At 38.3% G+C, this 26,512-nt stretch overlaps 1 protein-coding gene across 2 annotated transcripts in view; it reads left to right on the top strand.

Moving 5' to 3' along the window:
* The window catches only part of AKAP7 (A-kinase anchoring protein 7), a 137,320-nt gene that overhangs the window by 75,642 nt on the left and 35,166 nt on the right, over positions 1 to 26,512 (top strand). For both annotated transcript variants that reach the window (XM_089921999.1, XM_022556592.3), the window contains exon 7: positions 4,328 to 4,475. In XM_089921999.1, coding sequence (XP_089778125.1) covers positions 4,328 to 4,475 — 148 coding nt within the window. The remainder of the gene's footprint in view (positions 1 to 4,327; positions 4,476 to 26,512) is intronic.

The raw sequence follows: 26,512 nt of genomic DNA on the forward strand, positions 1-26,512 counted from the left end.
ATTAATGTGATTTTTCATATTTTGTGGCTCGGTTTCCTTCCTATATTGAAAATAGAGTTGGATGCATAGTAATATAAGATTGAGCCCTCTTTGGTGCCTATTAAATTATACACATCATTTAACTAAATATAAATGATATGGTGAGTGCTTCCCGAGTAAATAATTTCCATTACCAGATGCAGCCATGAGACGATTCTAAAACTACACATCACACTCTCAATGACATTTTTCCTGTATTGGCTCTTTGCGTGCCAAGTTACAATCAAGAATGAAGTTCCTCAGGATTTCATGGTCCATTGTATCAGAAGTTACCAAGTGGCTTTGAACAGCACTGATAATTCTCCCTAAACAATACTTGAAACTAGGCCAAAGGGAAGTAAAACTTCAGTCATTTCTGATGATTAATTAGGATAGTGTTGAAAAGTTTTTCTGTTTGATGTTTCTTGCCACTAATTTATTGTTTCAAAGTGTGCTGTTCTGTCTTTAACTTCCTATTTTCTCCTTCAATGTTATGATGCATAATTGATATGTCAGTTATATTGGGTACAATTATCAATATGAAGCCTTAAAAAATATACCCTGTTTCTGTTAGGTCCAAGGCAAACGTAATTTTCAAACATAGTACTAGACAATCACAAGGCATATTCAGAATTCCAGAAATGCAACACCCTTAGCGTGGTTTTGTTGAAGATACCCTACATATTGTTGGAAATAATCCCAACTCTCTCAGCCTTTACAGGTCAAATTTTCCTGGCTTTAACCATTTTTCTGTGGTTTTTCTTTGAGCTTTCCTAACATATTATACCTCCATCTTTCTTTAAATGACAAGGTACCTTGGAAAGGGTCTGGGCTGTGAAAAAGGGAAGCAAAGAGAAATTTGTGGTCCAAAACTTGAAAACCAGCCTTGTAAGCTTTAAAATACAGCCTTGCCAGGGTGATGTCTCTGGGACTAGTTTGGCAACCCAGTGGATCCATTCAGAAAATAGGAGGCTGCCTAGTCTTAGTCTAAAGACATGCAATTTTGATGTACTTGTTTATTTTCTTTGAATGATAGTCATTTCTTTATTATGAAGGAAGAACACCACCTGCTGCAGCTGGATGGTGAGACTAATTCACATAGATTTTACTAGAAAAGAGATATATTGCCATGGGACAAAAGAGCCTAAAAAAAATCCTGCAAAATATATTGTCATAGAATCTTAAAGATCTTCTAGATCTTTATTATTGAAGATGTTTTCTGATCAGGGCATATAACTTCAGTGCCTTCTAAGGCCTCATGCCTCTTTGAACCACAGCTCTCTCTATAAATTATGAGTTAAAGAATTAATTCCATTTCACTCTTTGGTAAAAAATAACTCCTTAAGATTCATGTCGGAAGTCATCTATGGAGAATTCTTGCAAAATAGTTGGTGCTTACTTTTTGCTAAAATTAAATTAATTAGCCTAACAGATTAGAGTAGCTCTTATGTTTCCCTTATTTCTTATTTTTTAAACAATGACATCTTCTAGAACTGAAATGGAGATTATAGTGGCTAGACAGTGCTGGCAATGGTATCTTGAAAACTGAAGGTCCTGATTTTTCTGCTGACTTATCACTGATCTTCTGTCTGGTCAAAGGGAATGACACCCTTACTCCACCCCACCCCCACTCAATAAACACACACGAATGAAAAAGCATTTGAAAGAGAAATAAGAATGGTCAGTTTTCATTTACTCGGAACCTTTTCCCCCTGAAATCTTACCTATTATTTTCACTAATGGTAATTATATATATCAATATATTACAGCATTTACCATATTTCACTGTTTTAAGCGCTTCTATAAATTTACTTGTTTAGTGCATGTAACACTTACAGGTAGGTAGTATTGTTAATCTCATTTTACAGATGAGGAAACTGAGGTCACATGGCTGAAAAGCAGCTGAGCCAGGACTTGAACTCATGCACTGACTGGCCCTCAGTATTAGGCTCTGCTGTCTCTCAAGGCATTCAACTCACCAAATCAAAAGGAATCCATTCAGTTTCATTCTTGTTGAACTCTGAATGAACAGCATTTGATATTGTCAACTATCCTCTTCTTGAAACTTTATCCTCCTTTGCATTTGTGACAATTATTTATCAAGCACTGCTCCATGTCAAGCACTGTTCTAGGCACTGGGGATATTTCAGAGAACAACAGTCAGATGAAAATCCTTGTGTGGAGCTCACATTCTAATGGAGAGAGACAGCTAATGACAGACAATGAAAATAAACATAAATTACAGAGTATGTTAGAAGATGGTAAGTGCTATTAAAAATATACATAAGTGTGTATAAAGGGAGAAGGATAGAGAGGATTTGGGAGTACCTCCTGGGTGGGGGGAGTACAAATTAAATGGCATGGTTAAGTGAGGCCCGATTAAGAAAGTAATATTTGAGCAAGGAATTAAAGGAGATGGGGATGGGCAATGAGGAGGATATCTGGGGGAAGAGCATTCCAGGAAGAGGGAACAGGCAGCACAGGGGCTGTGAGGTGGATATGCCTGGCATGTTCACGGAAGAGCAAGGAGCTCGGGGAGGCTGGAGGGGGTCAAAGGGGAGAGTGGTGGGCATGAGGCCCAGGAAGTAGGGGGAGAGCAGAACAGGAGCCTGCAGGCCGGTCTGGTAATTTGACTCCTCCTTTGAGAGAAATGGAGACCTTTTGGAGAATTTTGACCAGAGGATGACCTGCTCTGGATGTATGTTTTTATAAAATCACTCTGGCTTTAGAAGAGGCAACGGTGGGAAAACAGGAGGCTGTTGGGATAATCCAGGTGAAAGACAAAAGCAGAGGTGGCTCAGACAAAGGTAGCAGGAGAGTGGTGAGAGCTGGGTGTGTTTTGAAGGTAGAACCAACAGGATTTGATTGGAGGTAGCATTGAGGGAAAGAGGAGAATCAAGGATGACCCCAAGGCTTCCAGTCTGATCAACTCGAACTGAGGTGGGATAGAAAGTCTGTGAGTGAAGGGGTTAGGAAATATGGGGAGCTCAGTTCGGACATAGAACAAAAACATGTATCAACAAAACATGTTAAATATAATATTAAAAGTTAAGACCAACCTAAATGTTCAACAATAAAGAATTGAATGAATAAATTATATCTCCATACAATGGAGTACTATGGAGATGTAAAAATATTTTGCACATCAATATATTATTTATTGATAGGACATATTAACTGGAAAAAAAGCACTGGTGTCAGTTAGTACTCATGGTATAACTCATGTGCATAGGAAAAATAAAATACATAGTAAAATTTTAGTAGTAGTAATTTGGAGTGATTTAATATTTTTGTTTTTATATCTCTGTTTAAAATTTTTTTGTAACTTTTGTGAGTAAAAAGGGAGAGTATATTCTAATTGCACTTGAGTAAGATTTATATAAATATAATTTGATAATAATACATATGCATAAAAAGGATACTTGAAGGATATGCACCACAGGGTTAATGTATTTTATATAAATAACAGGGTCATGAGTGATTTTTCTTTTCTTTTTTTCTAGATTCTTTATATTTTCTAAGTTTTTAACAAATAACAGGTATTTCCAGGGCAATGTAAAAATATATCTAAATTTAAAGAAAAAGTTTGCGCACGGTCAGCCGGTAAACTTGCCCTGTAAAGTACTGTATCTTCATCTTATGGACTGTTTTTGGACTATGAGATGGGTATAAGACCATGTATAGTAAGGGGAGGGGAAGACATTCTTTCCCATATTTGGGGGAACTACCAAGTTACCAAGGGCATCCCACTGTAATTTTTCAACAACCAGCCCTATTCCTGCTGTGAAAGTACACTGAGAATTAGGAGGGGCAGGTAAAGAAGAACTTGGAAGATCCATTGACCGCTCTACTCTAATTCAAATAACCTTTGTCTTTCAGATGATTTTTTACATAAGTTTAAAAATTGCATCCATTTATTAAAACATTTTACACACTGTAAAGTGTTAAGATCCATATCACTTTAAAAAATTCACCCATTGCTCCATTGTTGTTGGAGATGATTACTCTTCCCATGGTATATCAAATTTCAACTTGATATACTTTACTATTTCTGAAGCTTAAAGTATATGAAGATTTGAATGCTTCCACGTTCAAACTCAACGCTCTTTAATGATTTTTTTAAAAAAAATACAACTCATTCTAGGCAGAGGGACTTTAAAAACAACTTTACAACAATTTTGTGGTATCCATTTTAAGATGCCAGTAGGCAGTCAAAATGTAATATCAGGTTCTAAGAAAGTGGTATAGATGTGAACTGGTTGCTTAGGTGAAATGATTGATTGATGTGATTTTGCTTTGTTATTTCAAGGGAGTGAAAAAAATAGACCCCAAATTCTATGAAAAATTTATCAGTCACAGATTTGGAGAAGAAATGGTACATCGCATAGATCTTTGCTCCATGCTGAAGAAAAAGCAAAGTAATGGTTATTATCATTGTGAGTCTTCAGTTGTGATTGGTGAGTGCCATTTAAAAATTACTCATTATCTTTGATTTTGATTTCTTTAGCATAATTTTGTTTTGGCAAATGTTTATGTTGTATGTTTTTCTCAACGACGTATTTTCCTAAATATTACGTTTTGACAGTAATACATTAAACATTTTGTGGAACATATTTAGTATTCATGTTTATTAATCAAGATTTTAGTACCTATGGTTTTTATACTTTTGTGCTTTAAACACAATCATCATGAAGTCTTCAAATGTTGATTCATAATTCATTTCGGTTTAATTTTATTTCGTGAATACGAAGAAAGCATTTTCTCCAGTGAAGGCCTACGTGACCACAGCATTCTATACCAGGCATTTTTGTGTTCATTGCTTCTAATTAGGAAGAGAATGTGCCAGCTCAGAAAGTTTCACTCTGGGAAGGGAAAGCATAGGTGGCCTGCAAAGATTGAAAACTTGTCCTTTAATTTCTTCCCTAAGAAAAACATGTTTTAAGGGGAAACAAAGATTCATACATAAATGCTCTGTCATCACATCAGGGAGATGGCATGTGATGAGACAGGTTCATACACAATTATGTTTCCGAGTGCAAAGGGTGTACACCAAATGAAGAATCTGAAAAACCAGAACAGGGGTATTTCTCATTGTTTGCAATGTGAATGTCTTTTAAAGGAGCCTGATCTGTCGTGATTAAAATATACAATTTCAAACTGGGCAGTCTTCTTACAAAATTGTGAACTTCAAGACAACCTGATTTGTATACTTTTGAAGTAACATGAAAATACTCAGAGAAGATAAATACCAGTATCTAAATATTTCAAGGTCTTCCACCAAGGTATTTCTCTCCACGTCAGCTTGAAGAAAACCTATGGAAATATACATCCTGAAAGAATCTTTATACTGAAGTTTAAAGTATTTTAAAAATGTTCAAGAGACACACTTTTGTTTCTAAATTCTCACTAGAGATCTTCAGAGAAGTCATTATTTTACCTTCCAAAGATCTTAGCTATCTTAAACAGAAGATAATATGTCATTTGAATTTTATGTTCTGGAACATTTCAAGTGTGCTTTAAGGAAGATTTTTGTGTTTTCAGAATCTCTGTAAGAGAGCTGCCTTCCATCAAAGTTTTGATGAAGACCAAGCATTGCTGTTTAGGTTCATTGTAAAAGGCAAATTTAAATGCTTCTTGCGTAATATAGATTTTGGCTGGCTTTCCATATCTTCTCTGTAATTACTTTAGACCAACCTTGAAGGAGAACTCAGTGCTTCATTGCCTTTCCCACTCCCATTTTTTAAAAAAAGAGCAGTATGTAGATTTTACTGAAGGTATTGTGGGGCTGCATTATATAGCTCACAGCATGGATCTCCTATATTGCCATTACACAGCTCTGTTCAGGTCATCCCAGATTACTGTGTTCCATTCACTGAGTTTTCTTTTATTGCTCTTTACCAGCTTGGTTTCTAAAATTCCCCTTATTATGACAATTTCTCTAGATTTTTCTCTCAGGCTTCTCTCTCTCTTACGCTTTTCTACTTCAGAGCAATTTAGTTTCTTTCAAACTTCACCCATCTTATATCCCCATATCAATCATTTAACATTATTTAAAAAATGGTTTTTGCTTGTTACACATACTCTATATTCTCCTGCCTTTATGAACATTAAAGCAATATCTGCATCTAAAATGATAATTATTATTTAATAATTAGCCAATTTTAATACACACTAGAGTCTTGTATTTGCTATGGATAATTACTGATTTTCTTGATCTTACCTGAGTTATGCAACAGAGAATACTGGGCAGGACTCTATCTTTGTGAGTTTCATTTCTTGTTCAGATTTTTTTTTTTTGTATTATCTTTTTAAAAAAAAATTTTTATTGGAGTATAGTTGATTTGCAATGTTGTGCTAGTTTCAGTTGTACAGCAAAGTGAATCAGTTATACATGTACATATATCCACTCTTTTTTAGATTCTTTTCCCATATAGGCCATTACAGAGTACTGAGTAGAGTTCCCTGTGCTATACAGCAGGTTCTTATTAGTTATCTATTTTATATATAGTAATGTGTATATGTCAATCCCAATCTCCCAATTTATCCCTCCCCTCCCTTACCCCCTGGTAACCATAAGTTTGTTTTCTATATCTGTAACTCTATTTCTGCTTGTAGATAAGTTCATTTGTACCCACATATAAATGATATCATATGATATTTGTCTTTCTCTGTCTGACTTACTTCACTAAGTATGACAAACTCTAGGTCTATCCATGTAGCTGCAAGTGACATTATTTTGTCCTTTTTTATGGCTGAGTAATATTCCATTGTATATATGTACCACATCTTCTTTTTCCATTCATCTGTTGATGGACATTTAGGTTGCTTCCATGTCCTGGCTATTGTAAATAGCGCTGCAGTGAACATTGGGGTGCATGTATCCTTTCGAATTATGGTTTTCTCCAGATATATGTCTAGGAGTGGGATTGCTGGATCATATGGTAGCTCTGTTTTTAGTTTTTTAAGGAACCTCCATACTGTTCTCCAAAGTGGCTGTACCAGTTTACATTCCCACCAACAGTGCATGAGCATTCCCTTTCTTTACACCCTCTCCAGAATTTACTGTTTGTAGATTTTTTGACGATGGCCATTCTGACCGGTGTGAGGTGATACCTCATTATAGTTTTGATTTGCATTTCTCTAATAATTAGTGATGTTGAGCATCTTTCCACGTGCTTTTTAGCTATCTGTATGCCTTCTTTGGAGAAATGTCTATTTAGATCTTCCGCCCTCTTGTTCAGATTTAACTGGCTTCCATTGATATGGCTTCTCTTTAATTTGATACTAACTCAAATTTAATGTCTGTTTCCTGAACTTTGAATCAGTATTGTATGCATTAAAGAGTGAGACAGATTTCAGATCTTAAGATATTTTGTATTCAGAATTCTAGAGTGGAAGTTAGGCTTCAGGGACTCTGGGAACCTTCTGAAATTGTTTATAAAACTTTGTATGTAGGTACATATGTGGATTTTTCTGGGGAGAGAATTTATTAGATTTACATATTTCCTATGTCTTAATTTGTTAATGGTGCATTCTTGGAGAGCACTGGATTCCAAATCACTGATTTTCTTTTCAGCTGTCTCAATTATATCATTTAGGACATTAAAAAGAAAACAGGGGCTTCCCTGGCGGCGCAGTGGTTGAGAGTCCGCCTGCTGACGCAGGGGACACAGGTTCGTTCCCCGGTCCGGGAAGATCCCACGTGCCGCGGAGCGGCTGGGCCCGTGAGCCACGGCCAATGAGCCTGCGCGTCCGGAGCCTGTGCTCCGCAGTGGGAGAGGCCACAACAGTTTTCACGTACCGCAAAAAAAAAAACAAAACTAATGACTATGCTTCATTTCTAAGATCTCCAGTTGATTCTTTTTCATCCTTTCCTGTTCTGATCTTTGCTTTATAGATGCTATTCCTTCATTTATTTCTTTGATGGTGTCAATATAATTAATTTTGAAAATTCATGTTTTGAAAATCTGATTCCTTGGGTGTGAATTCTACTATTTGTTGGGTCTTTTGTGGCACTTGATTTCCTCTGGTGCTTTTAGAGTTTTTTTTGAGAGCTCATTTAATTGTGCATGTTTCCCCCTCATAACCTCATGTGTGGTTTTGCAGATGTCTCGGTCCTAGTCCCACAGGGTACACTACTTTGTATGAGGTTAGGAACTGGCAACAGCAACCATCTTTGTCCATAAGGAGTTGGAGTGCATTATTCTTGTGTCTCTTACCAACTTGTGAGGTTTTCTTAAGAGTAAAGATAATTAGCCCTTTGCCATATTGACTTCAAATATTTTTCCAGGTTGTATTTTGCATTTAGTTTTGGTCACAAGGTATTTTTCATATTAAATGTTTTTAATTTTTGTAAAACTATAGATAAAAAAATTCTGTGATTTCTTTAATTATTATGATAGAGTCATCTCCAAACCAAAGATTTGATACATTTTCGTTTATATTTTCTTCTGATTTTTTTGTTATTATTTTTGCATTTGAGCTTTTCATCTATCTGTTGGGATCATTAATTAAGTAGTCAGACATAGAGGATTAACATAGAAATCCAGTTACTAAAAGTGGTTGTGAAATAGTTTTAGGAAATTTTTTTAGAATGTTTTTTTTACACCCCACCAACCTTACTTTGTGTTCCAAAGATCACAAATGAGCAGCCTTTCATGTTGTACTCAACTAACACAGAGTTTTTAAATTTGTTTTTATAATTTTAATTACTTGCCAATCTGGGGGTGATTTTATGTAAAAAATCTGGGTTTCTGATGCCTTTGAATAATCCAGAAATGTGGCCACACGTGCTCTACGTTCTTGCATGCAGTGATTTCCTGGGTGGGGTAGTAGGCACACCTTGAAAGTAGCTGCCTTTCATCATCCCCTGACTCTTGTTCTTCTACAGTTTGCCTAACTCACTTGCACTACTTGATTGGTTCCTGAAGGCATCTGAGTTTGGATCCCCCGGCAGCTGCGGCTGTTCCCTGGGTCTACTTTTCATTTCCATGCTGAGCATTTTCCTCTCCAGCTTCTGCCATCATGCATCTTTATATGGAGTGTTAGGGGAGTTTGGTAGGATATGGAGGCAACAGTCACATGTTCAGATGCAAGAGAATGGTACTACATTTTAATTCTCTCATAATAAGAAATGTGGTTGATATTACGCTTACCTAATATCGAGATATAACTCCTTCAAACCTAACTGCATTAATCAGCTAAAATTCAAAAAAAGAAGAAAAAAGTGAAAAACCAGTTTTTCCTGGTGAATCCAGGAATGAACTATAGCTCACATATCCTAGGGTGGTGAAAGCTCTTCTCTGTGAGCTACTTACTGGAGTTGGGTGAATTAATTTTTCTCTTGCAGCTCTGTTCCATTTATATTTCCTTAGGGAAGGTAATTGACTAAATGACACCCTTTGTAAGATTGATGAGCAGTTTAGTGCTTGCAAAGACTAGTTTGCTTTCAGCTGTCAGACACCTCTTAGAGGAGGCAGTGGGGAATTTGGAAAGGTCTAGAAGATATATATATATATATATATATATATATATATTTTGCTGGCCAATGTACTTCTTTATAGCTTCTGCAAGCAGAGGTACAAACATGATTTTCTGAGAACCCCAGCTGTTTTTTGGTTTAATAATAATTATTCACCATTAATTTAATGAATGTTATTGAAAGTGTACAGTGTGTGCACTTCTCTCAGGTATAATGAGATACAGAGAAGTATAAGACATAGCCCTTAAGAGTGATATAGCGTTGGGAGGGGGGAGGGAGACGCAAGAGGGAAGAGATATGGGAACATATGTATATGTATAACTGATTCACTTTGTTGTGAAGCAGAAACTGGCACACCATTGTAAAGCAATTATACTCCAATAAAGATGAAAAAAAAAAGTGATACAGTGTCACTGGGGAGCTAAGACTATATCTGAGAAATGGAGAGGGAGGAGGAGTAGAGAAATAGGGCTTCATCCCTGACAATAATGGGCTTTGATAGGACACAGTGAAGAAGCTTATAACTTTAGCTTCTAGGAAAGTGGGGATGGGGCGCGGCAGAGCTTGGATAAATAGGATGAGGTGGATAGTAGAGAAAGGACACTGTCCAGGAACAATAGGTACAGTTTACAGCGGGGAGAGAAGCAATAGATTGGGAGGCAGGGTGGGGGTAATATTAGTGATAATATTAGATGATAGGAATAATAGTAATAGTAGAGATAGGAGGCACCGTGACTGAGTCTACAGTCTAGTTAGCTGAGGAAGCTACAGAGGGGAGGTTTGTGTGTTTGAGGAGTTGGTGAGGGAGGTGGGAAAGGAGATGGGCACAGTTGAATATACTAAGTCAGTGAGTAAGTGATAAAGGAAACTGAGTAGATAGATGTGAGATAAAAAGAGGGTGAAGTTTAATACTCAAGAATGACTTAGGATTGGATCCTAAAGATAAGACCTTCAATTAGTTCTAACTGTAGAACAGAGGCAGTGAGAGGGTTAGGGTTGGGCTGACCATCAGCTGAAATAGAAACAAACAGGCCTATGCAGGTATGGTGATAGAAGAGGACAGGGGTCATAGGCAGTAAGTTAGCGTCATCAGAGCTGTAGTCAGCAGTCTGTAGCCAATGTCAGATAGGTCAGACCAACAAGACACCAGACTCAGACTTTATGGGCTGAAATAACTATGGAGAATTCCAAGTGAGTTGAGTCAATGACTTTATTCTATCCAGGTGTCCCCGTTTTTTTAGAATCACTCTTAGTCCTGGACAGCTTAGACCAGTCCTGTCAGTCTTAAAAGCCTTGTCATGGTCCATCCAGTGATTCCCGGTGGTCCTGTGTAGACAGTGGTTCAGCCAAAAGGAAAGTACTTTTGGGGGTTACTTCTAAGGAGACCCTGAGATTTGACGGTGGTGTTCTAACCTTCAGTGCTTCTTTACCATCAGGGGTCAGGGCAGAGCTCCAGAAGCTCTGAACCTTGCCCAGTTTGGTATGTAAGCATGGGGGTCTTCTTTATGGAAGATAATGATGTCAATGTAATTGACCCATTGGTTGATAGGGTAGGAAGGGGTGCAGGGAAAAGGAAGTCAACAGTTTTTCTTCCTTGGGTGAGAGGCGTAGCTAGGACAAATATCTTTCAGCTTTCTAGAATCCATAAATCTGAGCCTTTGTCATATCAGTGATAAGTAATAGATTTCTAAAATGTTTAATTTGAAAATGTTTATGTTGCTAAAATGTCATACATTCACTTAAAAGTTTACTTAGTAGGTAGGGGTATTGGCGTTAGATATGTGCTTAAATGTCTGTTTTTTCTGACGTGAATCATTTACTTTTTTTTTGTTTTACATCTTTATTGGAGTATAATTGCTTTACAATGTTGTGTTTGTATCTGCTGTATAACGAAGTGAATCAGCTATACATATATCCCCATACCTCCTCCCTCTTGCATCTCTTCCCAGCCTCCCTATCCCACCCCTCTAGGTGGTCACAAAGCACGGAGCTGATCTCCCTGTGCTATGCATCTCTTTCCCGCTAGCTATCTCTTTTACATTTGGTAGTGTATATATGTCAATGCTACTCTCTCACTTCGTCCCAGTTTCCCCTCCCCCGACCCTGTGTCCTCAAGTCCATTCTCTACGTCTGCATCTTTATTCCTGTCCTGTCACTAGGTTCATCAGAACCATTTTTTTTAAGATCCCGTATATATGCGTTAGCATACGGTATTTGTTTTTCTCTTTCTGCCTTACTTCACTCTGTATGACCAGTAAAAATGTGCTTCATTGTGCTTATCTTATGAATGATTTAATAGTCTAAGGCTACACTTTTGTTGGGCTTTAAACTCTTATGGCTTTAATCACTATTTCTCAAAGTTTGGTCCATGGATCCCTGGCAGTCCCTGAGATACTTTTAGGGTCTGTGAGGGCAAAACTATTTTTATAATAATACTAAGATATTGTTTGCTTTTTCCTCTGGGTTATCATTTGCACTGATGATGCAAAAGCAGTGGTGGGTAAAACTGTGGGTTACCAGTGTGAATCAAGGCAGTTGCAAAAAAAAAAAGCCAGTTTCACCTAAGAATGGTCTTGCTGAGTAGTAAGAATTATGTATTTAATCTCAACCTTTGAGAATGTGTCTTTTTAATATTTGTGTGACAAAAATGGGAGGTGTTCATAAAGCACCTCTGCATATTGAAGTGGGAGATTAACTCAGGGAAGAGCACTGTGTGGTTGTTTAAGTTGCGAGCTAAAATAGCCACTTTCCTTCATGGAACACCATTTTTTCTTGAAAATTGACCCATGGACATTTTTCATTTTCACACTTGGGTGTTCGGCAGACATCTTCTTGAAAATAAATAAACTTGTCACATCAAGGACAACTGGCATGATTTACTGCTAATGATAAAATTCAAGCTTTCAGGCAATAATAAGAACTTTAGAAAACTGTAATCTATTACCATGAGTTGACAGATTCTTAAATTTAAAGACTTTCCCCTACTTTTAAAAAAAATTTTATTTTATTTATTTATTTTTGGCTGCGTTGGGTCTTTGTTGCTGTGCACGGGCTTTCTCTAGTTGCGGCGAGTGGGGTTACTCTTCGTTGCAGTGCATGGGCTTCTCATTGCGGTGGCTTCTTTTGTTGTGGAGCACGGGCTCTAGGCACGTGGGCTTCAGTAGTTGTGGCATGTGGGCTCAGTAGTTGTGGCTCGCGGGTTCTAGAGCACAGGCTCAGTAGTTGTGGCACGTGGGCTTAGTTGCTCCGCAGCATGTGGGATCTTCCCAGACCAGGGCTCAAACCCGTGTCCCCTGCATTGGCAGGCGGATTCTTAACCACTGCGCCACCAGGGAAGCCCCCAACCCCCCACATTTTTTTAATGGAAAATTTTATACACAAAAGTAGAGAACACAGAGTAGCATAAGGAACTCCATTTTTCCAGTTTATCTATCACACTATCTGTCTTTACTTTATTGAGGTATAACTTATCCACGAGACTTGTACCTGTTTGAAGTGTATAACTTGATGAGTTTTTAACATATGTATGCACTTGTGAAACCGTTATCATCATCAAGATACTGAAAATTTCCTTCACCCCCAAACATTTACTTGCTCCCCTTCGTAATCCATAAAGACTTACCTAATGAGATGGTGTGATATTAATGAATTTTTTGATGTTATATAATGAAATATGTCAAAATATGGAGAATCTGCATAACTCAGTGAATCAATATTTTTAAAATGACTGATGTGTGTTGTTACAAAGACATGCATGGATAAAAGGCCCATTAAAAGGTCAATATAGGGGCTTCCCTGGTGGCGCAGTGGTTGAGAGTCTGCCTGCCGATGCAGGGGACACGGGTTCGTGCCCCGGTCCGGGAGGATCCCGCATGCCGCGGAGCGGCTGGGCCCGTGAGCGCTGGCCGCTGGGCCTGCGCGTCCGGAGGCTGTGCTCCGCAACGGGAGAGGCCACAACAGTGAGGCCCGCGTACCGCAAAAAAAAAAAAAAAAAAAAGGTCAATATAGACCACAAGATTTGACTGTAAAGAGTATGAAAAGCTCATTGTTATGCTTTTATATTCCACATTGCAACTAAACTTTAAGAAACTACAACTTGTCAAGTTTTGATGTAATATCAAAGAAGAATATCTGCAGTTATCTGAAAAGGCTATTATTCTCTTCCTTCTAAATATACTTCTGTGTGAGGCTGGATTTTTCTTATACTTCAAATGAAACAACATATTGCAACAGATTGAATGCAGAATCAGATATGAGGATAAAACTGTCTGATTAAGCCAGACATTAAAGAAAATTATGAGAATGAAAAATAATGCCATTCATTTCACTAGAAAAATTTTTAATTTAAAAAATATAGGTATTTTCACAAAACATTATTTATTATATAGTAGATTTATTATTGATATTTTGAAAGGAATGAATAAATAAAATTTTAAAAATTCTCTTTTAATTTCTAATGTAGTAAATATTGACAACATAATCCAAATAAACAAAAGCTCTTGGTAGGGAGAGATTGTAGATAAGTTTTAAGAGTGTTAAGGGGTCCTGAGGCCAAAACATTTAAGAACTCCTGATTTAGTTCATGTGTCCAAGAAAACTATGAAAAAATTTAATCCTCAGACAACATTCCAAACTTAATTTTGATCAATATTTCCTACTCTTCCTTTGAACAAATTAATTTCGATGGCTACTCAGTTATCTCTCTATAAAATATAAACTAGGTTGATTCCTCTCTCCTTAATTTTTTTGTTCATCCCTTTTAAGTTTCCATTTAAGCATTCTGTGGTAAGAATGTGACAAGTAGAAAAATACCCAAGACTGACAATAGCATATCTATATGAAACGATGCATTAAAAAAATCATTATTATGTGAAATTTATATTCTATAGTATAGGAATGCCTCTTTTGTGGTAGGCAGGACCAAAACATTTTGTCTTGTTTTCTTTTGCACAGGCTGACAGGGAGATGATTAAGAAAATTTCATCTCTAGTTAGACTGAGTAAGATGAATCTACCTCAAGCATGTTAGAAGAGGGAAAAGTGAAAAGACAATTTATCACCTAAGGGAACTGTACATTTTTTTTTTTTACTTGAAAACTTAATTATCAAGTAATTTAATAAGAGCTGAGTGCAAGGTATTTAATTATTTACTCTATGACACACAAATTGAAGGGCCATGTAATTTATTACCCAGATGGATACTTGTAAGTGTACCATGCTGGGTTAAAAGAAGAAAACCAAGAGTAGCCTGCTTTAAATGGGACTTACATCATCCTACCTAGAAAGCATAGTGTTCTTGAAAAGTGGAACCTTTGACGTGGTAAAATATTATATTTCAAATGCCAGTCTTGTTCCTTTTTGTAATCTGATTGTCCTCTTCTTACAATGTTTCCTTGATGAAACCTGTCTTCTAAAAAGAAAGTGAAGTTTCATTATTTATGCCCCTAATAAAATTGAAAAGCAGCTCATAGTTGGAACTCTCAGCTTGTTTCTTTCCATCTGCTTGAGTTAGAGGAAGTTGCAGGGTAAGTAACTGAGCAAATTAATCGTAATGATGGCTCACTGTATTTTAACTGGTATATCAGCTATTAATCTGATGCTAACACAGAGTGACAGCTGTGGCTCAGGCTATTTTGAAAATCCAACCATCTGTTGGCCTGGTTTCAAACCTTATGATTTATATTAGATGCCTTGAGAACCTTACCTATGAAAGGGGTAGTGCTATGTGGTAAATTTAACTATGTGACAAATTAAGCATTACTGCTAGAATGATGCAATGATAATTTGTGTTATTTTATGATTTATGTGTACAGCCTCTGATTTTAAGTGTATTTTAGAAAACGTGAAAGAAAATATTGAATTCCAAATAAAAAGAAAAATAAATGAATGAAATGATTGGAGGGCAGATTCTGCAGTCAAAAGAAGCCATTAAGATTTAGGGAATTAGTCTTAGGAGAGCCTGCCTAAGTTGCCAAAAGTTATGGCTAACTGGCCCATCACATTGCCTAATTGCCTCTGAACGTGTTTTTTCACCAAACTAATTAATGCTTATTAATGTTTTAAAAGTACTTAACATAGTGCCTGACATATAAAGTTATAAAAATGTTAGTTATTAAGATTAATGGCACTACTAGTTATACTAGAATACTTATTGCAACAGTATTCTTACTTTCCTAACATCAGAACACCCAGTCAGATTTTTATAAATTTGCCTCATTCCTAATGCTGTCCTTAAATTGGCATGGATTAATTGGTGCATTTCAAAAATAAAAATGCACATATACACAAATATATATCTATCAAGTGCCTTTTATGTATTTATGTAATATTTTATATTGCATGCACATATTTATATATAATTTATGTATAAAAATACAATGGTGAAGATGGAAAACTGACTTTTTTGGGGAGCTATGGGAAAAACACAATAAAGTGTTACCTATGTTTTGTATAAAATACCTAAAGCACTAACTGTAGCTAACAGGAAGAACAACATTTTGTCTATTCATGAATTGTGGCTCTATTTGATCTTCTATTGACTAGGGTATTCAGGGGAATATTCTGTTTTGATTCTGGCTATGAGTACAGGAAACTACATTTGATTATCATGTTTTATATTTCATACCAGGGAACCATAGCTGCCAAATATATTTTCATTGCTAACAGCTCTGATCAAAGCAAAAGCTTTTACTTAAGAAGTCAATCTTAGCCTAATATGGCTTAGAGAAAGGGAGTTCACAGTTTTGCTCCAACTATGCATTTTTAGCAAGAATTTAGTTGATAAGTGCAGCATACATTTATCTATATATGATAGATTTTTTAAAAAATCTGGGCTTCCCTGGTGGCACAGTGGTTGAGAGTCCACCTGCCGATGCAGGGGACATGGGTTCGTGCCCCGGTCCGGGAAGATGCCACATGCCGCGGAGTGGCTGGGCCCGTGAGCCATGGCCGCTGAGCCTGCGCGTCCGGAGCCTGTGCTCCGCAATGGGAGAGGCCACAACAGTGAGAGGCCCGCATACCTCAAAAATAAATAAATAAATAAAAATTACTATGCCACCCTTTATCGATTCACTTTTTAGGGCTTTTATCGTTTTTTGCTATACAAAATTATTTATAGACCTTTTCAAGAACTTTTCTAAGTTTAATTGACCAAACAGTAGATACCACATTTTTATTAAAAGTTAAATATAAAACTCTTCTGAGTTTTGCCTCTTCTGAGTCCATTCTTTTCCCGCCCTGATTGCTGATTGGCAGAGCTGTCCCTTCCCTGTGAGGCGGTGGGCTTTAGGGCACGTGGGCTCCACCTTTGCCCTGATTGGTTCCATTCTTCTTGCCAGTGATTAGTTGAGGAAGTGGCACGTGACCCAGTTCTGATAAGTGAGGGGAAGTCTGCTTGGGACCTCAGAGAACATTTTCTTCATGATGCATAATTTATTGGGAAGAGAACGTCATTTTTTAGCTGGACATTGTTGAGTATACATGCGATCCCTGGACGTAGCAGCATCTTAACGACAGGGACACTAGGTGACTTCAAGCCCATGTGCTGAGTATGGGAGACTAGAAGGTGAATCTTGATGATCTTAAGCCACAGAAATAACCAACCCAAATGTCACAGGAGGTAATGACATTTTGAAAAATTTGTAACCTCTTGAATCAGGAGTTTTTTGTTACTTGCAGCTGAATGCATCCTAACAGATACACATTTTGGATGTAAATTGCAAAATGTATTAACAGAAAATAGACTCAGTGTTTTGGGTTTTTAAGCACAGTTCTGATAGTTACTAAAACTTGTTAGATGAATCCATAAACAGAATGAATACTGACATGGTGTATCAGATGAGTGTCAGCCTAGACCATGGTGGATCATAACAGATCCTGAGACCTGCTGAAACCAATCTTGATTTAACTGCATTTCATCTAGTATAAGAGAATTTTCTTTTCATTATCTTGGGGATTCACTTTCATTCTTCTGTATCACCTTAAATGTTATTAGAGGAAAAAAAACTTTAATAATTATATACTGAGTTATTAGAGCACCTTTTATTTGAAGTCTTCAAATGCTTTACATAGCAGGAAATGTGACTGTTGTCTTGCCCAAGACAAACAGTGAACCACTTTCAGAACTACACATATCGAGGATATTCTACATAAAGAATTAGGACCTGTGAAAACCCCCCAATAAGTTGGGAACTGTAGAACCCAATTTTGTGTTGTTTACATTGTTAAACTACAAATAGAATCTACTTATTGGGTCCTTTTTGGCTTTTTGAAATACATGTTTTCTTCCTATGAAGGATGTTTCTTTCTCTCTGAAAGGTTCAGGGCATTAAAGGATTAAAGACACTTGAATAAGAAAGCAGCCATATCGGATAATACAAATACTGGCCAGCAGATTAAGTGTATTCTCTGCTTTTCTTTCTTTCTTTTTTTAAGTAGGTTTTAACATGCAAACATTTCACTTGTCCATGAGTAAGTAACTCATGTCAGTTTTTGTGAATTCATGGTTAATGCCTGCAAAGAAGGACAGACCGTAAAAAAGCAGGCCTGAACAGTATCTGTCCAGTGTAGATGACTGTCACCGGCCTTTGTCCTCCGGTACTGCACTGCCTTCCTAAAACTGTCAAATGGGATTTACCACAATGCAAATGCTGGGCTTCCTTCTGCTCCTTTCACGCGTGCCTGCAAATGTGGGCCCCCCACCTTCCTTTGACCCAGGCTTTCTCCCTCACCTCCTCTGGCAGCACCCCTCGACTCAAGAGTTAACTTCACCCCAAGAGCCGACGTGCTTATCACATTAGCACATACTCAGTGTGTAATAAATAGCACCTGGAATCAAATTGAATTGATAAAATGGTATAATACAAATTCAGGGTGTCCAGGTACACACTGTAACTTCTCAGCCCTTCTCCCAGCCCCGCTGCTGTCTGTTCTCTGAGCAGGGAAATAGATTCTCTGCCCTAATTGATTTCTCACCATTAAGGAAAGGGCTTCAACTACATACATTGTTTAAGGTTTGGCCACATACATAGAAAAGAACTGACTGAATAAAAAGCAGGGTGGAGGCATTTGAAGCTTGGCACTAAGCTGGCATGTGGAGATTGGGAAGGACATTATGGATTGGTAAGGAAGGACTTCCTTTGTACCTCTGGTTATCTGCTTGTTTCCTCTCCTTTCCTAAATGCACATGGTATGTTATGTTTTTCTCCTTGTGTTTCATATATAGGAAAAAACACATTGTCTTTCCAATTACATACTGAAATTGTATAGCATATGGCAGTTTCAAATACAGATAACTATAACTTTCAGTTTTTGAGAAAAACGGCTAAAGCACTGCAGAGAGAAGTTAAAAAGTCTTTGTTGAAAATATGACTAAAGTAGGAATAATGTTAAAAAATAATTCTTGGCTCCCAAATTTCTGGTTGGTCAAGATTCTTTTAGCTGGTAGTTAAAAAGGACTTTACTGGTGAGATCTACAGATTATCCTTAAAGTTTTTCAGTTATAATTTTTCAGTCTCTTTCCTTTGCAGACAGACACTCATAAGAACAGCTTTCAAATATCAATATTTAATGATGTAGTTTCAGAACCTTGCCCTTTGGGTACAAAATGGCTAGGTAGATGTAGCATGACTCAGAATGGAGTAGCATCTATGTGATAGGTATATGCTTACTGTGGATTGATTATTGAGAATTAAAATTTGGTTTTACAGGAACATAGAGAAACAATACAATATTGAGTAAGTCCATCTAAACTTCTTCAAGCCCAGAGTAACTGGTTTTTGGTACTCTGATGCCAACATAAAAAAATTGGGATATATTCCAGAACATCCCAATTTTCATGAATTGTGTTTCCATAAATTGTCAAGCATTTCTTTTTTTTTAAATTTATTTATTTTATTCATTTATCTTTGGCTGCGTTGGGTCTTTGTTGCTGCGTGTGGGCTTTTCTCTAGTTGCGGCGAGCAGGAGCTACTCTTCGTTGTGGTGTGCGGGCTTCTCATTGCGGTGGCTTCTCTTGTAGTGGAGCACAGGCTCTAGGCCAGCTGGCTTCAGTAGTTGTGGCACGTGGGCTCAGTAGATGTGGCTTGCGGGCTCTAGAGTACAGGCTCAGTAGTTGTGGCTCACGGGCTTAGTTGCTCCGCGGCATGTGGGATCTTCCCAGACCAGGGCTTGAACCCGTGTCCCCTGCATTGGCAGGCGGATTCTTAACCACTGCGCCACCAGGGAAGCCCCAAGCATTTCTTGAAGTTATGTAACTTTTCACTGAAACTGTGACATTTCTTGGTGTAACAGTTTCTGTAAGAGTGCTACCTGCTTTATAAGGAAATCTTCCTGAAGTGTGCCTTCTGTGCTTAAAGGCATGTCTCCTAAGGCTTGGTTCCAGAATTTGGAGGGATAAAGCGTTTTCCCCCTCTTTTTACACTTCATGATTTGATGTCCTCTTTCTCTCCACTCTTTTGAATATAGGAACATTTACTTTTTCTTTTCTTTCTCATTTGCTTCTGTAAGTTGTCAAACTCAGATTTCCTTTCTTAATGAATGGGAGATCTCGCAGAAGAGTTGGTAATCTGTACAGTTTTACAGAGTCAGAATGTTACAGTGAGATTTTTTCCCTTAGAGTCAGACTTTTATAGCAGGGTTGGCCAGAAATCCAAATATACATGTTTTCAGTTATAGATAGAAAATAAAGCCAAACAATGACAGAGAGAATAGAGTCTTTGGTCATAGTTAAGAATTATATTTTCCCATTGGAGATAGTAATCAGAGCTGATATTTCAGAGTACATGAAGAAGAGGTAGCTGCTGCCCCCTCATACTTTTTAGTTTTATTCCTGCCATTTCAACCATTATGATAAAAATTCAAACAGCTATAGCAGATATGGGCAACTGTTTTAACCGTGATTTGTTTGTAGCAAGGCCTGTGAGAAAAGAAAACATGAAAAGGTTATGGTTTTAAATTTATGAACATGATATCAGATATTTTTTCTCATTGATGTTAACCTTCTTTTTCTAATCTTCTAGTTATGGTAGATGTCTATATATTACTGAAAGGAGTCTGTTAACCCCCTAATAAAACCCTACTAATATTTTCTAGGATTACTTGTGAATGGTCCAAGTTGCTCTTTTTCCTGGAAGGTGAATGCTTCCCAGGGTTGTTCTGGTGCCCGTGTTCTCCCTTGAGTCATTTCCCCAAGGCATAGCAGGCAGCAGGGCCAGGCTCCAGCTCCAATAAAGGACCTGTCTTTAGGTCTTTGTTTTAAAATAGGATTTTAAATACTCTAGCACCATTAATAAAAGGATCTGGTGACAAAACATGAAAAACCAAGGCATTTACAACATATTACCATAGAGCTTGATTAAATAACTATTTTTCTGGACATTATTCTGAAATTGGAAGAGGTTTCATAAAGTATATACCTGATACCACACACAAATTGTGTTTAATAATACGGAACTCAGCAATGAGATGCTCAGGGCTTATGCAGCCAGACAGATTGAATTCAAATCCCATTATTGTCACAGTTCTCTGAGAGATTTTGGCCAAGTTACTTCCCCGAGGTTAAGTTTTTCGCCTGTGCAATGGGGATAGTAATTGTACCTACCTCAGAGCCGTGGTAGGGATTAAATGAATGATTAAATGTAAAGCCCTTAGCAAGTGCCTGGTATATAGTAGGTGTCCAGGAAATGTTAGCGATTATTTTTAATTTTAACTTACCACTTGATTGTTTTGTGAGATAGGGATGGGTGAGGAGGGGCTTACATCTAAACTATTCAAGTTAGTTACATACTGACATACTGTTGTATTTCCAAATAATTGGGTAAAAGATGGCTACTTTCTAGGTCCTTCTGAATGATAGCTACTCAGATTTGCGGGGGGAGGGCGCATGGAATGGCAGGGAAACGGATCTATTTTTTTCACCAGAATTCCATATATATAGCTTGTTTCCTAAATGAAAACATACAGACACATGAATTTCTTAGTTATTTTTGAGTTGAAAATTTGTGTATATGAAAACTTATGAAATCTGTAGAAGGAAAATCACATTTAATTGTATGTTGAAGGAATCATCTTTATTGAAAAAATCCAAAGCTATGCAGTGTGAAAACCATTCTTGGAAATCCTGAGCTAGGAGTAGTCATAAGCCTACAGGGTGAAATTACAGCCTTTCAGAACTGAGAAAAACCTTAGTGACCTTGAACTCAGACTCCATCCCCTCTTTGAGGTTAAACGGTGTGCTAATTATTTGCACAATTAAAAGCAGTTTTAAAACTCCTGTCTTCAGTTTCTCAGTTGTTTTCTAATCTTTTATTATGGTTAATTCACTTTTAACGCTTATGGAAAAAAAAAAGCCTCTAACGTAGCCACGCCACCTGCCCACTCCACCTTGGATTGCAGGATATCCTGAGATACACGCTGTTACTTAGCTAATGGTACAATTTATATCTTTCATTCTTAATTGTATGTTTTCAGTAGTAGTGCCAACAGGGTCTAATTAATAAAGTGAAGTTGGTAGGGTTCATCACAGAATGTTATCCCCTGGATGCTGCACTGGAGTGAGGGGTCTTCTTGTTTGGAGTTTCCATGGATAAGCAGTAACTCAAGATGGCAGCTAGGGGGGCCAGAAATTTGTAGAGGAGGAGGTGAGATTGCTAGCTGGTGCTGGAAAGACTGAGGTGCATATAGATACACTGCTTCCACAGTCTGTTCTCTTCTTCTTTCCCTCCTCCCAAACACTACCTACTTTGCAACAACAAATTAAAACTTTATATTGGGGCTTCCCTGGTGGCGCAGTGGTTGAGAGTCCGCCTGCCGATGCAGGGGACATGGGTTCGTGCCCCGGTCCAGGAGGATCCCACATGCCGCGGAGCGGCTGGGCCCCTGAGCCATGGCCGCTGAGCCTGCGCGTCCAGAGCCTGTGCTCTGCAACGGGAGAGGCCACAGCAGTGAGAGGCCCGCCTACCAGCAAAAAAACAAACAAAAAAACAAACTTTATATTGAACTTACCAGATTTACAGATGAAGAAATCAAAACTCAGACAAAGAGGTCAGTGTTTCAGAACTGTTAATACCTGCTGTCAGGTATTAGGGTTAGGGTTAGGGTTATATCTGAGATTCAAACCTCTGGCTTTTTATTTCTAAAGGTTCTATCACTACACCAGTGCCGGGATTGGGGGATGCCAGGAGTTGCTCATTTTCCTCAATGAAGAGTGTTCACTGCAAATATTTCTTTCTTTAACACAAAAAGTAATGCTTAGGATTTTAAAAATTGACAGGTTTTATTCTTCCAGACTGCACACTCTTTTTGTTCAGATGAATAGGGAGGTAGACACACTGCCTCCAGAATTGCGGGCAGTTTTCATTATCATCCACTGCCCTCTCCTTTCAGTGCCTGGTGAATGGGTGTGAGTGCTTAGCTGGGAAGTCGAGGAGTAAAGTTAAGAATTTGGGTGGTAACCCTGACGCTGTGAGCAGTCTTTCCTTCTCATGGTGTCATAAAATAAGGCTCTTCCCTAGATAAGATAACAGATTTGGAACGATTACATGAAATCTTACATCATGAAGTTCAAAATATATCATCATGTCTGGAAATCAATTGCTTTGTTGTCCCTGAATCTGCCTAACCACCTTGTGTTTTCATTAAGAGAGATGCTATTATCGCTGATCTTTTTCTCAGCGATGCTTCTAGATTTGGGGCATTTTCTGGGCTACTGACATACTTGATGCTCTAATTTTAAAATTCATAGTATTGGTTTAATGCTTTAATAGAGGAAGAAAGCAGTGTTTCAGAAAGCAGGTATTTAACTTTAAAAGATAAGATGTAAAGTGCAGACGACAACTGATGTTCTTTTACCCCCCTACACCCCCCTCACCCCCCCCACCGCCCCCGCATTTCTACCCTTATTGCAGCTTGAAGTTCGTGGTACTTCATTCAAGTTGTGTTTTCTGTGTTCTGCAAAGTCAGGTTCCCTATTCCTAAAACAAAGAAAGAAAAATCTCCTGGGGATGAAAGAAAGCTCTTCCTCTTTAAATGCAGACAGAAAATCTGGGGGTTTTTTCCCCTTTGAATTTCCCTGTGCAATTACCGCATTTGTCTGCAGGAGAAAGGACCGGTTGTGGTTTGTTCTCGATTACCTTTCTTAAAGACACATCCGCAGAGCCACGCAGCGCACGTGGCACTCACCTCAGGGCGAGAGAGCTCCCAGTTTTGCGAGAATTAGGCGAGCGGAGGGCCACTTCTTTCCCCGAGAGCCAGTCCCAGAGCAGTTGCGTGGGTCTGGAGCCAGGGGAGGCGGAGCCTTTTTGCTCCCGGCGGCGAGTGCCCCCTCCTCTGCCTGCCTCCCTGCCTGCCTGCCTGCCGGCTGGCCGGGTATTCTGTGCAGCCACTCGTCGTGCTCCTGTGCTGCTCCGCGGACCGTGGGATAAACCGCAGTCGCTCTTTGGGGAGCCCTGGGAGAACACCAGGAAGGAGAGAGAGCGCTAGTGCCATGGGCCAGCTCTGCTGCTTTCCTTTCTCAAGAGATGAGGAAAAAATCAGTAAGTGTGATTTGTTCTGTGCCACATCCTAAGTGGCTGGCTATTTTATGTGGCTGTCTTCTAGGGATAGTTTTGGTTTTTTCTTATGGGAAACATAGCAGACTAATGAGCTGTGATTTTTCTTGTGCATTTACTGAAAGGATTGGTAGATGTGTAGTTAATAATTAACTGTCGAAGTACAGCAACTCAATGAATAGAGCTATGTTAAAGATGCAGAATACCGAAGTCATTTTTCATTTTCTTCTGTTGGTATTTTACAGCTCGTTTTTATCACACTATCTAGAGTCAGAATTTAGTTTTGAGTTTCTTTATATCACTGCATAAAATTTGATAAATTGTACATGCCAGACTTCATTTTTCTTATCTGAAATTGGGATGTTTTCAGAGCAATGCTCAATAGTAACATATAGAGAAGTAAAGCTGGCTCGAAAATGACATATATATACATTTGCAGATATTTTCATGTGTCCTCTGCTTTGTTCTCCGTGGAGGGAATTCGGGTGTAACTGTAAGATCCCTCCAAACAAGTGATGCCACTTTAATTTCTGCAAAAACTTCACTGAATATTTTTAAACTAATGTCAGGCAGGTTCCACATCTGCTTATGGCTGAAAACAGAACTTAAATTGATGACATTGCACTGAAATTTCTTACTCACTGGCTTATGTGTGTGCACTTACATTTCAACTTTGTTAAAAACAGTACTGGCATTGTAGTTAGTTTGCTGAATAGAATTTGCCTTAATGGCAGTTGCCCCCAAATATTGAATTTTTACTTCTTTTTCAGTAAAATGTTTACAGACATACTAATGAAAATTTGCAGCCACATTTATGTCACATCAGTGCTTTATTTAAATAAATTTAAATAGGTCAACAGAATCTCTTGATATCTGATTCAGATACTCAAAGATACACATCTGGCTTGTATTTCCTGCTGCTCATTCCTCAGGAAACTAGCCAGGGACAGGCTTAAAAATAATTAATACATATCTTATACATATTCACTTGGGAAAATAAGCCAGGTTTTTTTTTTTTTACAAGAAATCTTCTGAGAATGCTGTGGAATAAATGTTGCGAGGCTTTGGAGCGTTTGCTTATTAACAAGAGCCCATAGCTGTGCTCTAAATTTTACTTGTGAAAATGATACTGTACAGTAGGCGATGGTCCTGCGCTTAAAACCTGAGGTGACTTCACAACAGAATTGTTCATTTTCTAACAATGAGCATTGGTATTCATTTGGCAGCGTGAAACTTTTCAGATATTTGTCAGAATGATCCATTTGTAGTTTCTGAGGGTTTTGGTTGATTGATTCCTTGAGGAAGATCTCGATCTGAAAAACCTTGGTCTGGACAGATGTAGGGAGAGTGGGTTCTTTCCTTACCTTTTTCCACTTCCTATTCCACTGCTCCAGGTTTTCTTGGAGTTCCTGCTTTCCTTGTGTTCTCTTTCTCTTTGTCCCCTGTCTGTAACTGAAGAAATCAAGTTTCACCTCAATGAGGAATTTGCTCTTTTCCGTCTTTCTCATCTGGGATCCTTGGAGTGCAAAGACTTCTGTTTTACATACAGCCCTTCTCAGTATTGATCGACAGGAAGTGCTCTTGGGGGTTTACCTTCTCAAGTTACAAAATTTTAAAAAGAAAATGAAGATAAGACACTGTGTCTGAAGTTCAAATCTGAAAGTGCAAATTATGGTTAGAATCAATGCATTTGTGCCCCGTTTCCTCTTCTTCACCCCTACTGGCCCCACATCTTCCCCGTTCTCTCCTCATTATTCTTCCATCTGTCTTTGATTTTGTTGTTACTTCACTGTTTTTCTCCTCCTAATCTGCCCCATGCTCTGTTCACATACCATATCAGCTGTTTTCTGGTGCTGTGTTTAATTTCTCTGCTACAGGATGGTCTAAAGAGAAGGTTCTCCGCCAGGCACTGCTATGCTGCTGGTAATACATGTCTACCAGTACTTACAAAGGGAACTTGAAAAAAAAGGCAGAGATTCCTTAGCCAGCATGCTTCAAGAAACATGTAAATTAGCACTAACTGTAAATATCCAGTTCATAAGCTGTGTTGATTGCATGTAAAAGAACCCATAGTAGACATTTGGGAGGGCCCGATCTTGCTAGTGGATTGTACAGTAACCTTCTGGGTCTTATGCATCTTCGTGACCCCACCTCGTAGCCTTGTTAGCCTGCCCTGGGCCACATGCTCAGTGAGGACCTCCTAGCCGCAGAGCACAAAAGTGCTTATGCCCACACCCTTCTAATTCTGCTGTAAAGGGTGATGGCCGTAAAATGTATCTTCTGAGAGCAGCTCAAGTGGAGAATTAAACAAGTTTTTGGTGAAAGTTGAAATTTATGGTTGTCATTCTCAAAACACAGGTGAGTTGGGAAGCCCATCCTCTATAGCCCTGCAGAGATACAGAAAGGAGGTACCCAGCTGGCCAAGTGGTAAGAGTCAAGTGGTCCCTCTCCCCTCCTGCTGTTGTTTT

The sequence above is a fragment of the Delphinapterus leucas genome, chromosome 12 (assembly GCF_059928025.1).
Source record: "Delphinapterus leucas isolate spDelLeu-1000000601 "Yukka" chromosome 12, BTC_Dleu_Yukka2, whole genome shotgun sequence".
In the NCBI taxonomy this organism is placed as follows: domain Eukaryota; kingdom Metazoa; phylum Chordata; class Mammalia; order Artiodactyla; family Monodontidae; genus Delphinapterus; species Delphinapterus leucas.